Source organism: Lynx rufus, unplaced genomic scaffold, assembly GCF_022079265.1.
Source record: "Lynx rufus isolate CCGP_SWC_20201006 ecotype Redwood Valley unplaced genomic scaffold, mLynRuf1.p SCAF_9, whole genome shotgun sequence".
NCBI classification, from domain to species: Eukaryota; Metazoa; Chordata; class Mammalia; order Carnivora; family Felidae; genus Lynx; species Lynx rufus.
In genome coordinates, this window is record NW_025814897.1 from 100,740,817 (window position 1) to 100,759,335 (window position 18,519).

Below are 18,519 nucleotides of genomic sequence, written 5' to 3' on the forward strand. Positions count from 1 at the left end.
GTGGAATGATACAAGTCTGCACACTTGGAAATTCTGTGCCATTGGAAAATGGCACTCTGCCCTCTTAGCTCAAGACTATTACCCGAAGGAGAACATCTTATTAATAGTGTTTCTTCTAAGATGTGGATTGGAAACTCTTTACAAATTAAGCTCAAAATACAGCCAAGTTCCATGAATGATTTTGTAAATAGCTTAGCTGTCTTTTTTTTTTTTTTTTGGCAACCTTTCTTATTTAGATGAAATTTGAGTTTCTCTGTCATCTACAAGGGTTGTTTCCTATTTAAATTCTTGGACACTTAGAGCATCTGTTGTAAATATTTCGTCTAAAATCATGAGAAACTCTGGTCCTATAGAAATAGCTCCCCATGAAATGATTAGACAATGTGTCTGCAGTGCGTGTCCTGATTTACTTGCCTGTATGCTTTGATCTGCTCAATGGAAACTCTAATAGGTCATGATTTGTAGCTATTTTGTAGATGAAAGTTCATGTAAGTACATCCTGGATGGGGTCAGAACTTTGGTTACCCTGCCGTTATCCTGGAAAATTTACATGTACAATCTTTGCCTTCTACCTTCTGGAACCATCGGGTAACTGGCTTTTGGAGGTCACAAGGATGACATCAGGTCGAGCACTGAAGGTGACTTCAACAAGTTACTTGAGTATTAAACATGTTCTTCTTAATTTGAACTACTTTGAAATTGTTGAACTAATTGAATCACTTTATACACATATACAATAATACTTAAAATGTGTCTGTAGTTCAACGGTTTTGTCTCTACACGCAAATTTGTGGCTTCAGAATGGAGAGCCTTAACCTATCAACACTTTTGATGGGATTTGCTTTAATCTCTTTTAGCAAATTATCAAAATGTAAGTGTCTCCTAATCCAAGTCATGAGATTAGTAACTATGAGAGTGTATTTATGTTTTAGGGATGTGCTCTTAGGAAGGGGAGGAACAGGAATAGCTGGTAAGTCTAGGATGGTTTTAGAGAGATTTTTATGTTTCCTTTTTTTCATGCAACTCTGTGTGTGTGTGTGTGTGCACATGAATACACATATATATGCATATATTACACATGTTTCTGCTTTCTTCTTGTGCCAACTGCTTTTAGCCTTGATTTTCCAATAACCTTTGAGAACGAATTTACATAGTGCTTTATTCCCGATTTAGTTTAATGATACTTCAAATGTTTGGTTTCATTTTTTTCCAATGTTTATTTTTGAGAGAGAGAGAGAGAGAGAGCACGCACCAGTGGGGGAAGGGCAGAGAGAGAGGGAGACACAGAATCTAAAGAAGGCTCCAGGCTGTGAGCTGTCAGCACAGAGCTCGACGCGGGGCTTGAACCATGAGACGATGACCTGAGCCGAAGTTGGATGCTTAACCTACTGAGCCACCCAGGCGCCCTGTTTGGCTTTCAGTTTTCATGTAAAGATGAATTAGATTTAAAAAATATATTTATATAAAACATATATTTATATAAGCACATACACATTTATATGTGAGCAGCTCTGTCCACTGCAGGGTGTTAGTGTTGGTGCTGAAGGTGATGCTGATATGATTTGCTCGGGGATGGGGTCGTGAAATCAAGAAAGGTTCTTCAGGGATTCAGCCCCCTCCCACTGGAAACATCCCTAGAGAACATTAAGTTTTGTATCTACAATGGTATAGTAATTTCCAACCCATAGAGGTGCTATTGTAGATAATTCCTTCTCCACTCATCTCGCAAGGAAAGCAAAATGAATTAGGAAGACTTGCTGACAAAAATAATCCTTTTAAAGCTCTTAATTAGAGACATTCTACTGATGATGCATATGTTCTGGGTACAGATATTCTGAGAAATACGGGGCTATTGATTGCTCGTTAAAAAGGACAACTCAGGGACATCCATAAACGCATTTCTTGTGGTCCAGGATTTTACTGAAGAAATTATTCGGCTCCATAAGACATTCACACACTTAGAAACATGAATCAGCCATAACTTGGATTCAATACAGGTTCTATCATTTATTAAGTGTATAGCCTTACACAAGTTAATTATTCTGCTTTTTCTCAGCCATGAAATTTGTCTAAACAGAGCCAGATGTGAGAATTAAATGAGAAAACATGTATTACGTACTGGCAAAATATGTGGTATGCAGCACATGCTAAATTATTACTATTATTTTGATATTTTGTGTATAGACTATATATCTCTACATCGATATCACAGTGCATATAGGGGAGCCTGGGTGGCTCAGTCAGCTGAGCATCTGACTTCAGCTCAGGTCATGATCTCGCGGTTTGTGAGTTCGAGCCCTGCATCTGGCTCTGTGCTGACAGCTCAGAGCCTGGAGCCTGCTTCGGATTCTGTGTCTCCCTCTCTGCCCCTCGCCTCCTCATGCTCTGTCTCTCCCTCTCTCTCAAAAATAAATAAACATTAAAAAAAATTAAAAAAAATACATAGTAAATTTACTTTAGCTTCATCTGGAGACCAATAATATATGTATTGTTTAGGTCATTGATGAAATTTGATGAATGAATGATTAAATGTGAATTAAAGTAATGTATGATTTTTTACCTTATCATTTGGTTAATATAATCAAGATTGATAATATTCAGTGTGAGTGAAACGGTGGGAAAAACTACTCTTTCATACACTGTTGATGAGAACGAAAGATACTTCAGGATTTTGAGAGAACAGTTACAGAAGCAATCAAAATTCAACATATGCATAGTTTTTGATCCAGTGATGGCATTACTAGGAATTTCTCCAACCAGGAAGTATTCAACCAGGAAACATTCAAACCAGAAAGCAAAAATGTCAGTAAAGTGACGTCCAGTGCATCATTGTGTATAGGACAGAATACTAGAAATAGCATAAATGTCAAACAAAAACAAATTGGTTATATGAATTATAGTACAACCATAAAATAGAATCACATGCAGAAGTTAAGATGTAGGAAAATTCATAACTGTTGACAAATAATGCCCAAACAGTTAAATTAAAATTTCAAGAATATTATTATATTTTATATACTTTTATATAGAGCAAAACCCATAAATGTGCACATAGAATATTCCTGCATACAAATGCACATCTGAAAAGAGTGAACTACACTATCAATAAAGGGTCCAGTAGGGCTTATGCTTGGGAGTGGTCCTTTGACTTTCAGCTTTCTATCACTCTACCTCTCCATACGAAATATTTTCTTTCCAAGGGCTATATCTTACTTTTGCAATCTATAAAACTTAAACTGAGCATTTAGTAGAAGTATATGGATACTTCTAATAAAATCTAATATCATTTACTAGAAGCCTGTGTAAACACGTGATCCAAAGGCAGAGGATCTGTTTTTAAAAATTTTTTTTTCAACGTTTTTTATTTATTTTGGGACAGAGAGAGACAGAGCATGAACGGGGGAGGGGCAGAGAGAGAGGGAGACACAGAATCGGAAACAGGCTCCAGGCTCTGAGCCATCAGCCCAGAGCCCGACGCGGGGCTCGAACTCACGGACCGCGAGATCGTGACCTGGCTGAAGTCGGACGCTTAACCGACTGCGCCACCCAGGCGCCCCATAGAGGATCTGTTTTAAAATAGTTTGTGGTCAGTATCCTTCTCCTCATTCTAGGAAAAGAAATAGAGATCCTGATCTAAGCCCTTTACATTTATAAAATCATTGAATCCTTACAACAACCTTTTGGAATAGGTAACATTACCTTCCCACTTTATAGGAAATGGAACTGAGGCACAGAGAAGTTGTCTGGCCTATTTTATGTACTCAGAAGTGAGAACTGACTGTAGTGTGGAAAATCAGGAATTTTACATAGGTCTTTAAGTTCTTACTCCCTACTCCCAATTGAACTCCAGTTTAGCTAGGCACACCTACTCAAGGTATCTCATAACCCAGTTAGTAGGGGTGTATGTGACTAACTTTTATGAGACACCAAAAATATCACAAGCATTATAATAAATATTTAACAAACATCTACAGTATAATTTAATTTAATATTTTATCGCATTTTAATATTTATAAATGTAAATATCAAAACCTAAACTATAATGCTAGGAACTTATTATGTTTAATACAACTCTGAAAAAAACCCCGTGATTTAAAGACCATGTGTAACTTCTGGTTGATTACATCCCTGGCAGGTCCAGAATGAAATGTAGGTTTTTTTGATGTCAGAGTTCACATATTTTGGCTATGTACATTATGTTTTTCCTTTCTTCATGCCTTGCTCATGCTGTTCTCTTTCCTGTTGACTTTCTTTATTAAAAACTTAGAAGTTTCTAAATTCTCATGTCAAGGCTTAGATCACTTAATCTTCTTTGAAATCTATACATCATAGTGATAATTTCCCTTCTGGAACTTGTATATGCATCATTTCAGGAGTGCTCATTCTGTTTCCTTCTTTACAGGTAGGGCACCTCCTCTATCCCTCACAGTTTTGGACATGTTATGGAATGAGAAATATGTACTGTCTAGGTAATCATTAGAGAATTGAAGCAATGCAGTTTTTCACTTCTTTGTCTGAATGGTCTTTTAGCCAACGTATTTCATAGGAACACTGGAAAAAGAAGGCATTATACAAAAAGGATCTGAAGGCGGTGGTTCAACACTAAAGTGCAAATCCAAGGTAGGGCTCCACTCTTGGGATTGGGTAATGTATGTCTAGGAGTAGAAATGAGAAAGCTGAAAGATGGGATATATGAGCTTAGATGCCAGAAGGATAGCCTGGCTCTGACAATGGCACTCTCTCATTTCTGGAGGCAAGACGGGCACCAGTATTGTTTGGGCATTTTCCTTGGATGCTATTTTCCTTGGTTGAATCCAGTTTCATGGATTTAATTAAATTTAATTAAATGACTAGAGTGTACACAGCACAGCATTAGACATTTGTGGAAATAGAATAAATTAGCTATCCTTAAGCATCCACATAGGGAGATAACACTGACATGAAATTTTTAAAAAATTGGCCAGGAATACAGCTGAATTGCCACTGATATGTACCCTAGCTGGACATCGTAGCAAATATCCAGAATGATGGTGGTGAAGGGGGCATTCGGGAAGAAATGAGGCAGGAAGGAAGAATAATAATGGGTTTGTTGATAATAGATGGCATGGGCAGAGGCAGGAGGAAGACAGGAGCTTATAGGAACAGAAAATAGTCGTGAATATTTTGCTAGTGCTCCCCAAACATTCTCATGCCTGGTACTTCCTTCGGTGCTTCAGAAAGCATTGTGAGGCAGGGTATGGAATTCTTAGAGAGGCTGCAGAGATGGTGGTTAGTATCCTGTGCCACGGACTTGGTCACAGACTTACGAAAAGTGTACAACTTCTCTAAGCCTTAACCACTGCATCAGAAAACCAGGGTAATACGGGTTCCTGTCTCCTATGGCTTTTGTGGGAATTAAAAGAAAAAAATCAGGGGCGCCTGGGTGGCTCAGTCGGTTGGGCGTCTGACTCCGGCTCAGGTCATGATCTCACGGTTCGTGAGTTCAAGCCCCGTGTCGGGCTCTGTGCTGACAGCTCGGAGCCTGGACCCTGCTTCGGATTCTGTGTCTCCCTCTCTCTCTGCCCCTTTAATGGCTAATTACATTGTTTTCTTTTTGCAGGATTGAAGGTTGTCCAGTCCATGAGTGCCAGGAGTGGGACAGAGAGCTAAGTCTGCTCGCTCTGAACCCACGGCCTCTCCCACCAGACTGGACAGACTGACATGTGTGTTCTGGCAGTAAGAGATGGCTTTGACCGCTGTGCGAAGGAGGCATACAAAAAATGAGGTTGATTAGTATGAGGCGAGGCCTTGAGTGTCATACCGAGTGTGTATCAGTGGTCAGAAAAGAACTATAACAAATTTATAGATTTTAAGACAGAAGGGGCATGAGTCTCTATTCTAGTGTATTATGCTTTAAAATATTTTAAGTCCTGAGATGGCTCAAAGGACATCTTACTTGGAAGTGGGAACATTTAAGGCAGGTAGGAGCCAAGCTTCTGTGCTTGAGAGGGACAGAGTCCCTGAACTGGCTCCTTGGAACCCCTAGCATTCCACTCATCTACCACAGCTGCCTCCTTCTCTAGATGAGGAAACGGAGGCCCAGAGTGGTGAGAATGTGATGACACATCTTCAGAGATAAGAGGGATAATTTGGAATGAAACCTGGCTAGCCTGATTCTGAGACTATGTTCCTTCTACACTATTAGGGCTATTATAGGACTTTTAAAGTTCTGAGGTGGAGATTGGGGTTAGCCCATACTGTAGATTGGGGTTAGCCCATATTGCAGATTGGGGTTAGCCTATCCTGGAGATTGGGGTTAGCCCATACTGTAGATTGGGGTTAGCCCATATTGCAGATTGGGGTTAGCCTATCCTGGAGATTGGGGTTAGCCCATACTGTAGATAGGGGTTAACCCATATTGCAGATTGGGGTTAGCCTATCCTGGAGATTGGGGTTAGCCCATACTGTAGATTGCAAACAGTGCCTTGGCAACTGTGTACCTTGTTTAGTAAAAGGAATAATATTAGGAATGTGTCTTTGGGGATTTAGAGGAATCTTAGAGAACCTTATTTATATTCCCCACAGGTCTCTAACATATTCCTATCAAGTGGCAGACAGCCTCTGCTTAGGTAGTCATAGCAAAGAGAAGTTTACTACTGGAACAGTGCTTTTATCATATCATTTAGTGGCAGTGACACTTGTATATAGCTGACTGAGGCCACTGTTCACCCTTCAGTGGCATAGTGTAACGGTTAAGAGCTCGTGTCTCAAAATGAGATTATATGGATTCATAATCCTCACTCATTTTAGATGAGACGCTTACTGACTCCAAACATCAGTTTCCTCATCCTCAAGATGGGATTTATGATAGCCTCCAACTCATGTGATATGAAAAATAATTGCAATAATGCATGTAACAGACTAAGTACCTTGCTGGTACATAGTGAGTAAAAAAAAATAAATGAATTGTTTTATTGATATTTTGGTTATTCTTTAAAATTCTTTGTTTCGCCTGGGGCACTCCTTCATAAGGAAAAATGGAAGGAATGATTTATACTAGTTCAGGCTCACATGCAGGGGTGATATCAGCTAAGTTGGATCGGGGTCTTCCTTGGGCAGAGAAAGAGGCACAGTTTTATTTTCTTTAGTCAGCATATCTGGAAAATTATTAGAGTCTTGGAATGTTAGTTACAGTTAATTAGTTGTAATTTCTAGTTTCAGGATTGGATTATATATATAATTAGAACACGTTCTTTATGGTAAAATTGTCATCAAATTTGTTGTTAAATTTTACTGTAGGATTTATTTAGTAAAATGAGCACAGGAAGCATAAATTTATCTCACTGGTTTGTTATGATAGCAAAATTATATCATGAAGCAAATGTCTCTACCATATCGAGAACTTGATAGACTCTTAAGAGAAGTGACATTGTTTGCCATTGCTATTGATTTTGATCCAGGAAAAGCCGGATTTGAATTTGGTTTTAATGTTTTCTAACGGTGGGAACTTAGTGTCTTATTTTTCTACTCTTTGAAGCCTCCATATCTTATCTCTAAAATGTAGAAAATGTCTCATAGGGTATTCCACTGCCTGAGACATATTCACAAAACGTAATAATAATCCAGTTTGAGAAGATAACATGTACATGGAAAGAGAATAGCTTTTAATAAGTGGGGAGTCCTTGAGATATGACCTAGCTGGTAGGCTGTTCAACTTAGATCATTCTAAGTGCTCACTGCATATGTGGAAGAAGTGAAGGAGAATTTATGTGTTCTTGGTTGTTGGGTGTGTCTAGTGATAAATAAGTGTTAGCTTCTGGCTTGAAGTTACCAAAAATCAGAGGCTGAGAGAAGGCTTGTATGTAGGTGGTTTATTCTGGAGGCAGTGAATGGGGAGAGTGAAATAGGGGAGAAAGGCAAGTTAATCCAAGATTGTGGTTAAACTGGTTACCATTTATTCTCTGGCTTCTATTTATGAATGGTCTAGGATTTCTTTCAAGTATGTTAATCTCTTCATATTTCCAGGTAGGAGTATGCACCAGAACAATGAAGTGGGGTTTTCCAAGTATCTCAAGCAACACATATGGGGACAGGAAACAACAGATGTACTGGGGAGTGAAGGTGTTGGTGGAGGGATCAGTAGGATGGAGCTCTTGTCAGGCTATACTGTTAGCAGCTGGTTGCTGTGTCAGTGGCTGGAGAAAAAAGTAGGTCAAGAAGGTATAAGACACAGTGAAAAAATTCTCCAGCACACTCAATGATTACTAATTCAAAATAGTATTCTTTTGTAGATTTTCCAGCTCAGTGTGGTGTGCTTATCTCAGCCCAAAGTAAATGGAGAATCCGAACAATGCGACTGAATTCATTCTTTTGGGCATCACAGAGAACCCAGAGCTGCGGAAAATGCTCTCTGCTGTGTTTCTAATCCTGTACGTGTCCACGGTCTTGGGGAACCTACTCATGGTGGTAACCGTGATCACGAGTCAGAGCCTGAGATCACCTATGTATTTTTTCCTCACTTCCTTGTCCCTCATGGACGCCACCTACTGTTCTGTCATTGCCCCCAAGACGATCGTGGACTCCTTCTCCGAGAGAACTACCATCTCCTTTGAAGGCTGCATGACCCAGCTCTTTGCGGAGCATTTCTTTGGTGGTGTGGGGATCATCCTTCTCGTCGTGATGGCCTATGACCGCTACGTTGCCATCTGTAAGCCCCTGCACTACCCGAGCATCATGAACCCTCGGGTGTGCCGCCTGCTGCTGGGAGGCGCCTGCGTGGGGGGGTTTATCCACGCAGCAATACAGCTTCTCTTCATGTATCAAATACCCTTCTGTGGTCCCAATGTCATCGATCACTTCATGTGTGATTTGTTCCCATTGCTGAAACTCGCCTGCATGGACACCCACACCCTGGGTCTCTTAGTCATCCTCAACAGTGGGGTGATGTGTGTGACCATCTTCCTTATCCTCGTGGCCTCCTACGTGGTCATCCTCTGCTCCCTGAAGTCTTGCAGCTCTGCGGGGCGGCGCAAAGCCCTGTCGACCTGTGGCTCCCACCTCACTGTGGTCGTCTTGTTCTTCGTGCCCTGCATTTTCCTGTATGTGCGGCCTGTGGCCACTTACCCCATAGACAAAGCAATGGCTGTGTCCTTTACCATTGTTGCACCCATGTTAAACCCCCTGATCTACACCTTGAGGAATGCAGAGGTGAAAAATGCCATGAGGAAATTGTGGGTCAAGAAGGTATAAGACACTTCTATACAAGAAGGTATAAGAAACAAACAACCCTGGGGTGTCACTAATTTGTATGCGAAGGACAAATCTTTCCTTCAAGGACAATGAGGTTTTGTCCCTCCACCATTCATCCCAATCCATTGGGCACAGGGCAGCCAATGGCATCTTTTAATATGCAAATCACACTAAGACACTACAATCACCCTATTTCCCACCTCTCCAGTACATTTTATACTCCATCACTTTTCTTACTAGATTCTGGCCACTCTTTTTTCTTTTTTTTTTTTAAACCTGTTTTTTTTTTTCTTTTTAAACAATTCAAGCCTGATTTTCAATAATTCAAGTCCTGGTTCAGGGCTTTTGTTTGTTCTTATTCTGTTTGCTCTTATTCACTGCTGGACTTCTCTTTTCCAGAGATTTCGCTTGGTGGGCTCCACCTCATTTTTTCCATCTTCGGATGAACGCCCACATCCTTAGATAAGTCTGTCCTGATGATTTTCCCTAGTCATTCTTCCCTCAGTTACCTCTTCATTCCTGGATTCACTTTACATTTCTCGACCTTGCCTCATGTCAAGAAGGAAGAAAAAGCCCATGAAAGCATAACTTGCTCTCTAAAAAATTTAGGATGATAATTTTTCTATTTTAATTATAGAATTAAAGAACTGGAAAGGTCATAACGATATCCCTAGCCTTACATATTTGTAATGTGTATGGTAATTTTCCCCGTATCAAAAGCAGGTCCAAAACCTACATCTTCTCTTACAAAGGTGAGAGCTGTTCTTACCATTTGTGCTGAAATTATTACCTGTCAGTTAGATTTCACAAATTCCTTCTCATATCTGCCCTATGGGTTCCCCAAATTAATTCACGTTAAATACCTTTGCTCATTAAACATATTTCTTAGGAGCTCAGTGCCTGACTTTTTAAACCCTAACATCTGAAACAAATATTGATCTTACTACTTTTTTATAGGGATTTGCTGTTACTAGTGTAGTTTGTAAATTTCATATGATTATGTAAAATTGAAATATGATAAAATATGAAAATTCAATATTATTCATGATGCAAAGGCATAGCAAAATAGGGTAAAATGGTGCTTTAATTTGAAAAAGAGTATATGCCTAAAAAGCCCTTGCAAGCAACACATTTTGGGGGAAACATTACATGGACTTTCTTCCTGTTTCATTGAGAAAAATTAAGACATCAGAATACTTCCACAGACTTGTGACTATACCTACCAATCTGTCAGCACCTGTTCAATCATATGCTACCTTCTTACTCCGCTAAATACATTATCTGTGTTCCTGTCTGAAGGCAACCAATCTGTGCTCTGGACTTCAACTCCTTATCACTTACATAAAGGCATCTCTTTTTTCATTTCCCTTACGAATGGATCCTTTGCATCAGCAAAGAGGCAGTCTGATACCTTTCATTTTTAAAATAAAATATTCCCTTGATCTCATTTCCTTTATCAAGTACTACTCTGTTTCATTGTCTCTTCTTTGTAGCAAAACTTAAGCCATTCTGTAATGCCTGTTTCCCATTTCTCCCTTTCCAATCTCTTTACATCTTTTTCAGGCATACTTCAGGACCTAACACTAAAAATGCTCTTTTCAAGATCACCAGTGACATCTGTGTCACTCATTGAATAGGCTTTCCTCATTTCTCATCTTATGGACTCCATCGCTGAATCCAATCTTCCATGACATATTTTCCCTACTTGACCTTGACCCCCAAATTACTACCTCCAGCTCAGGCTTCTCTCCGGAGGCTGAGATCTGGAAACCCAACCTCCTTCATGGCATTTCCTCTTGAATGACTAATAGATTCTTTTCCCACCTCTCAATCTACTCTGTTCACAATATTCTATATTTCAGCTGGTGGCATAGTTGGTCTCTCTTTCTCATACCCCCGTTTATCAGGAAATTCTGTTGGCTCTATCTTCAATACATACTCCAAATTCACCCACTTGTGATCTCTTTTGGACCTGTCTTCTAGTTCCTAGCCACTTCCATCTTTCACCTGAATATTTGCAATTCTCACCCACTCTTCTCACTTCTTTCTTGGCATTCTCTGCCCTATTGCTCTATTGTCAACACAACACGCAGAAATATCCTTAAACCCAGAAGTCAGATAATAGCCACACCTTTATTCAATACTCTGAAATGACTCTTGATCTCACTCGGGTTAAAAGCTAAAACCTTGTGCAATTACTAACAATCAAGTGGACATAATCTGACGGCCCTCTTATTACTCTCAACTCCTCCCTTATGACTAAACCCTCGCTGACTCCTCTGGTTACTCTGGCATCTCTCTGTTCCTCTTACTGGTCATTTACATTCTTGCTGCAGGGTCTTTATGTAGGCTATTCTCTCTGCCCCAAATACTTTCTCCCAGTCGTCTGCATGACTAACTCACTTTATGCTTCCAGACGGGAAGAACTTCTATTTTTAATTTAATAATAATATTTAAATAATACATAGACCTGGGCAAGCAAGGCCTCTGGTCTTCATTCCACACTTGGAAATGTCTTCTGTGAAGTTTTCTAGGTTCTCTGGTGTCTGGAACTGGGTAGTGCCTTCTGGTGGGGTACTCCAGCCTGGACCTGATTGCATGGCTCTCATCCTTGTTTCCTCCTTTGGGGTGCTCTTTGGCTCTCTGTGCTACACATGGCACCAACCAGATGCCCTAGAAACTCTGGATTCTATACTGTACTGTACTATACTATGTTATGAAGTATCCTAGGTTTTATGCCCAGGACCTTGGTTCCAGGAGGGCATTATGTCAAGCAAGAGGCATTATTCCAACATACAGAGGTTCTGGAGAGAATAAGAAGAGATAGATTCTGGATATGAAGAGGAGGACAGATGTTTACGCATCAGGAAGAATCTTTCTGTGTCTAACTGGACAATAAACAAATCCAAAGTACCTCTTTCTACCCTGAATTCTAGAATTCTGTCAATAATTCACTATATCTAATACTGACCTGTGAATCTTGTAATATACTTTTGAATCAAATTATTATTATTATTTTTGTTATTATTACAGTAAAACCTTGGACTACGAGTAACTTGTTCTACCAGTGTTCCACAAGATGAGCAAACATTTTTAGGAAATTTTAATCTGATAAACGAACGATATCTTGCAATATGAGTAGTACGTGACACCAAATATCACATGGCCACAACTGAGCCAACGGTTCTTGAAATTCACTTTGATATACGACAACTGCTTTGGATCATAAACGTGTTTCTGGAATGAATTGTGCTCACAAATCAAGGTTTTACTCTATTATTATTATTATTATTATTTCATAAGAGTATTTACCTAGGCAGGGGTCCTATAAAAAAATATTTGGCTGCTCTGCGCACCCTAGATGAGACCCTGATTTTAGAGACACCAATTTCTGTGATGAATTAATAACACTCCTGCAAAAGAATGAAAAAGTGCATCTTTGTGGAAATTGATAAACTAACATTAAAATTTGTGTGTATGTGTAGCTATGTTTGAACAGCCTTGGTAATAAAAACAACGTGAGAGAAGTAGAGACGAGACTGGATCTTCTACATATCAGAATATACCATAAAGCTCTGCTGTGTAAATATTTTGCTAGAGGCCATTTAATAGAGAATTCTAAAGAACAGAAGAAATGGTCCAGTGGTTAAGCCATCTATCTTTGGAAACTTGGTATAATTTTTGTAATTTAATAAATGATAAAGGTGGAATTTTAAATCTGTGGGTAAGATTGGTCTATTGGATCAATTCTGAAGGGGCAAATTTCTATTTTCTCTCCCTCTTACCTTGTATCCGCCCCCCCCCATTTCATACATCTCTTTGTACCTGTCTCTATCTCTCTCCTCTGTCTTTTTTGACTTGTACAGTTTCTTTTTTAATTCACAAATTAAATATTTGCACAAATAACATGCTTATTATATTATCTGTCCCTTTCGATCTTCCCACTATTATTTCAGTGTTATCCCACTCACTTTCTCTAATAGAATCAAATAATAAGGATTAAGCAAAGCGAGGTATGGAATAAAGTAGAAGATGCCAAGTGTGGTTCAAAGAAGGAACCAGGATTCCAGGATTTAATTGCTGGAGTTCTGCTGTTGAGTCATGTGTTTAAAAGATCGTCTCCTCCAGGAGTGTGTTCCTGGTCAGATGGTTCTTCTGGTCGGGAAAAGTCTCTAAAATGTCAGTTAAAAGAAAATAGCACGTGCCCATTAATACCACAGGTGAAGGTGCTTCTGCACATTCACTTTTCTGGCAAATCACTTCAATTCTGCTTCTTTTTGTCAGATGTGAATAGACATAAAATTCGGTAGGATACAAAAGTGTGTAGAACAACAAACTCCTTGGTATGGACCCTCTCTGAAGGGATCTCATGAGCTAAGTCCAAGTTTCCCTCAAGCTTCAATCCCAGTGCTACATACTCTGAAGGATTAAAGTAAGCAGACCTGTCATTCATTCTTTTAAAAAACTGTTTATTTATTTTGACAGAGAGAGACAGAGAAAAAGAGACAGAGAGAGGAAGTGCAAACAAGTTGGATCCCAACTGTGCTGACATCAGAGAGCCTGATGCGGGGTTCAAACCCATGAACCATGAGATCATGACCTGAGCCAAAGTCAACACTTAACCAGTTTAGCCACCCAGGCGCCCCCTGTCATTACTTCTTTTAAAAAAAGTAGAAAGAGAAACATTCCTTTAATCTCTAAAAATTGTTTTTAGTTTTAATGTCATAACATATATCACTTAGGTATTCAGACATAAAAAAAGAAGAGTTTTGGTGAATCCACACAGCTTTGCACATTATTCATAAAATGTGTTATTCCTGAAAAAGCACTTGTTATCTAATCCTAATCCCAACACATTACAGATCCTTATGAATTGATGTGCTTCATCCCAGAACTCAGCTCTTGTATTTAGTAAATACACAAGCATGTTGCTTGAATCCTGCACAGAGATATTATGTTCCATCCCAATATACATAGTTTTCTATTCCTGAATATGAAGGGAAAACAAAGCATCTTCAAATGGGAACCCAGGAGAAGTTTAAAAAAAAAAACCAACTATAATTGGTTAGGGACATAAAGGTTTTGCAAGTACCTGCATAAATCAAATCACAGATAACTGTGTCTTGAAAAATCATACTGATGGGAAATTTCCAAACCCTGAGGAAAACTAAGAAGCAATCCTACAGGTTCATAGCCGCTCAGGGAAACTTCTTTAAATCCTAGCTGGAAGTCAAGGAGGAAACTTTTGCTTCTTTATTTATTTTTTTCCCTGAGGCCATGTTGAAGACTGCTTGAGAAGCAGTGGGGCACATTCTCTACCTCGTCTGCCAGAGACGCTCTTCTTCTGTCTCCTAGATGTAGAAATAAGACTTGGAAACATGCTTCACATTTTGGCCAGCCATTGAATGGACTTTTCTCCATATAGGTGATTGCCATCACCAGAATTTTCAAGAAACTGATAAATGGTGAGATTTGTGATTCACATGTTTGCATTTTCAGAGAGAATTTTACTCTTTTTACTGCAGCAGTAAATAATAATCTGGATCAAAAATACAGTGGGTTTAGGAATTAAGGGGGAACAGTTAATCATGGAGTTTTAATCTGTTCTTTTAATATGTAATAACCATGTATATTTAAAATTTACATGCAAATGTGATTGATATGCACATATAAGTACATAAAACATATCTTAAATTTACTGTTTGTAATATAACTATAAAAATCTACCTATAATGACAACCTTACTAATAATTCCTCATATAGTTTTAAATATATATTTCAAAATTGAAACAAGCATTTCTATTATTTTCAGAAAGATTGATGCTAGATTAGTTTTGTTGCAGAATGAATGGGAAGGAAATGGACAATGGGGTTAGTGGGGCGGCACATTCCCAAGGTCACAGCCCCAGGAAATGGTCCACAGCCCAGTTCATGGCCATGAGAGTCCCTGACCAATCTCTGGTGTATGTCCAGCACATTACAAAATGTGGCCATCAAGAAAGGATAGACCTTGGAATCTTTGGGAAAGTTTGGGCCCATGATATGGATATTTATGAAAAGTTTACAATAGTTAAAAAATTTTAGTTTAAGAATCTATGTCATGTTACCATGTTAGTGCCACCTATGCAAATTAATAATACTGGATAGTTAATAAAACTAACCTCATACCCTGTCTCCTTTCTCTGAATGGTTAAGGTGATGGAAAATATGGTGACATGGATTTTAAACTTGATTTTTAATTTTAAATTTTATATATTTATGTCTAGATACATATTGAAAATAAAAGTCTATTGTTTTTGAATGATCACTTCTTGATTTTAAAATTTTATTAAAACATCTGTACAAATGGGCAGAGTTATTGTACTACTTTTGTTTTTCTCATTTCACATTGATTAGCATTTTATTGACAGCATCCTGCGCTATTTGTAGTAGTTTGATTTACAGAAGCATTTTCCTATTATTGACCATGTTGGATATTTCTAATTTTTCACTATTATAAATGACACATAAATGACTATTATAAATGACATGACATCGTCTTCCATTATAAAAGTTACACCACCTTAATTTAAGCAAAAACCAAATGAGCAAAGGGGAAGAGAGAGAGAGAGAGAGAGGCAAACCAAGAAACAGACTCTTAATTATAAAGAACAAAGTGATGGTTACCAGCGGGGAGGTGGGTGGGGGGATGGGTGGAACAGGTAAAGGGGATTAAGGAGGGCACTTGTGATGAGCATAGGGCGATATAGGGAGTGTTGAATCACTATACTGAACATCTGAAACTAATATAGCACTGTATGTTAACTAACTAGAATTTAAATAAAACCTAAAAACAAACAAACAAACAAACAAACAAACCCAAACCCAAAATACCTTAGCTAAAATAAAGATTCAGAGGTATTTCAAGCAAAAGAAACTACAGGAAATCATTTGTTTTAACTCCTACCCTTCCTGCAGGTAAATTTATTATTTCTATATTAAAAATGAGCCAAAAAGTATTCAGTCTACCGACTTTTGCGCAGTATTCAATAATGCTACCGTGTTCTGATAGCTCATTATCTTATAGTATCTTGATACATACTTGATACTTGAGTCTGGAGTATTCACAATGTATCAGATAGTATAAATAAAATATCAGTTCTTGGGGGAACCCTAGTAGAGCTGGTTGAATAATATGTCCCACACCATATGTCTACCAGAACATGTGAATGTGACCCTATTTGGCGGGGGTGGGGGAGGGTCTTTACAGATGTACTTGAGTTAAGGATCTCATGATGAGATTTATCCAGATGGGCCCTAAATCCAATGGCAAGTATCCCTGTGAGACAGAAAAGGAGAAGACAGAGATACTGAAGTCCCAGACCAAGATGCAGAGGAGAAGGCTATGTGAAGAGACAGAGGATAAAGTCACGCGAAGTCTAAGGCAGAGACTGAAGCTGTGTGCCTATAAACAAAGAATACTTGGAGCTGGAAGAGGCAAGAATGGATTCTCTCCTAGAGCTTGTGAAGGAAATGCCCTGGTAACACCTTGAATTTTTACTTCTAGCTTCCAGAACGATGAGAAAATACATTTCTGTTGTTTGAAACAAACAGAAAAAGTGACATCACCTTATTTCACTTTTAGAATAATTTTTTGTTTAGGGTGGGAGTCACTACTATAAGGAATAAAGACATGTTTATGATTCTGGAAATATTTACAAAAACATTTTCCAAATGATTCCATGAATGAGAGTTTCCCTGCGATTTTAGAATTAATATAATTTTAAAAACCAACACCTTAAAGACACATTTTATCTCATGATAGATTAAAGTTTTCAGCTTGCTTTGTGGGTGTAAACACTGCTTAAATATCACTCTGATATCAATATTTCACATCTTCCTTTTGGATCATACATTGCAAAACATATGCATAATGACTATGTCATTTGACTCTTGTGAGCCATCAGCTTGAACAAGCGTTACTAAATCTATTTTATGGGAGAGGATGCTGAGGCTTAGTGGTTTTCTTCAATGACACATGGGTGTTCGCAATGAAGCTGTAATTGCTAGTTCTTTGACAGCAGAAACTGAATATTTATTTATATTATTAAAAAATTTTGGGGGGGGCCCTGGGTGGCTCAGTCGGTTAAGCATCCGACTTCTGCTCAGGTCATGATCTCGCGGTTTGTGAGCTTGAGCCCCGGTCGGGCTCTGTGCTGACAGCTCAGAGCCTGGAGCCTGCTTCAGATTCTGTGTCTCCCGCTCTTTCTGCCCCTCCCCTGCTCACACTCTGTCTCTCTCTCCTTCAAAAATAAATAAACATTACAAAAAATAAAAACAAAAAACAAAAAAAAACACTGTCATCTCTCTTCTGTCAATAGCTCTGGGGCTTGTTCTTACCATTTATTGTAATTTTTCTCCTATGATCCTAACTACATAAATGTTTTTATGTGTCTCACCTTTTCTGATTCTCACAAGAATCCTACCAATAGGCATTTTTATATATACCCAGTTACAGAAGTAAAATCAGAGTCTCTGAGAATTTTAAGTGATTTTTTTCCATCACACGATATAACTAAGTAGAACAGCCTGGTCTGTATGAATCTGGACCTTACGTGCTTCCTCATTTCTTTCCTGCTTTGACTCTAGGATAAGCTGATAACTGCTGGATCATGCATTGATATTCTTTACTTTTTAATAAATGGTTGTTGACTGATCCAATGACCTCCTAGTGTTTGATATTCTTGTTTTCTTAGTGACAGCTTGTAGCCAAATATCAACTTCGCAGTCCAGACACTATTTAGGAATGTCTAGTATGCTGGAAAAATAATGGAAATAGTTATCTTAAAGTAAAAGACAACAGATAATTCGTATACATGGTTGTACATTGGTTAGTGTTATTAACATTGTAAACTGTTTTGATTAGCTCTAAGGGACGTTCATAAAAATCAGCTTATTTTTAATTTGCCCAATAAGACCCATTATTCTTTTATTCACCTGTTTAATAAACATAGATTATGTGTATATGTACATACATATACGTAAGGATGGATAAATTTCTGCTATATGTGCAGGTGAGGACATAATCATTCTTCAAAGCTGTGTCTTGCTATCGAAAATGAAGTCAAAAGTTGGAGGAATCATCTGGATGGCTTATGGAAAAGATTTCTGTGGGTAAAGTGCTTGGGTTTTTAAGTGAGAGAATAGTAATTATGATTGGTAAGGACTTCTTAATCTAAGTGACATTTTTCCTTTTTCCAGTTTGACCCACATCATAATCCTGTGAGATGAGCAGGCAGGTTACGTATGAAT

General features: G+C 38.5%; 1 protein-coding gene across 1 annotated transcript; it reads left to right on the forward strand.

The window, feature by feature from the left end:
• Positions 1 to 8,313: 8,313 nt before the first annotated feature.
• LOC124505473 (olfactory receptor 4C6-like) lies at positions 8,314 to 9,228 on the forward strand. Its single transcript, XM_047071431.1, has one exon. It carries the CDS (start codon positions 8,314 to 8,316, stop codon positions 9,226 to 9,228), a length of 915 nt encoding a protein of 304 aa, XP_046927387.1.
• Positions 9,229 to 18,519: the final 9,291 nt, after the last annotated feature.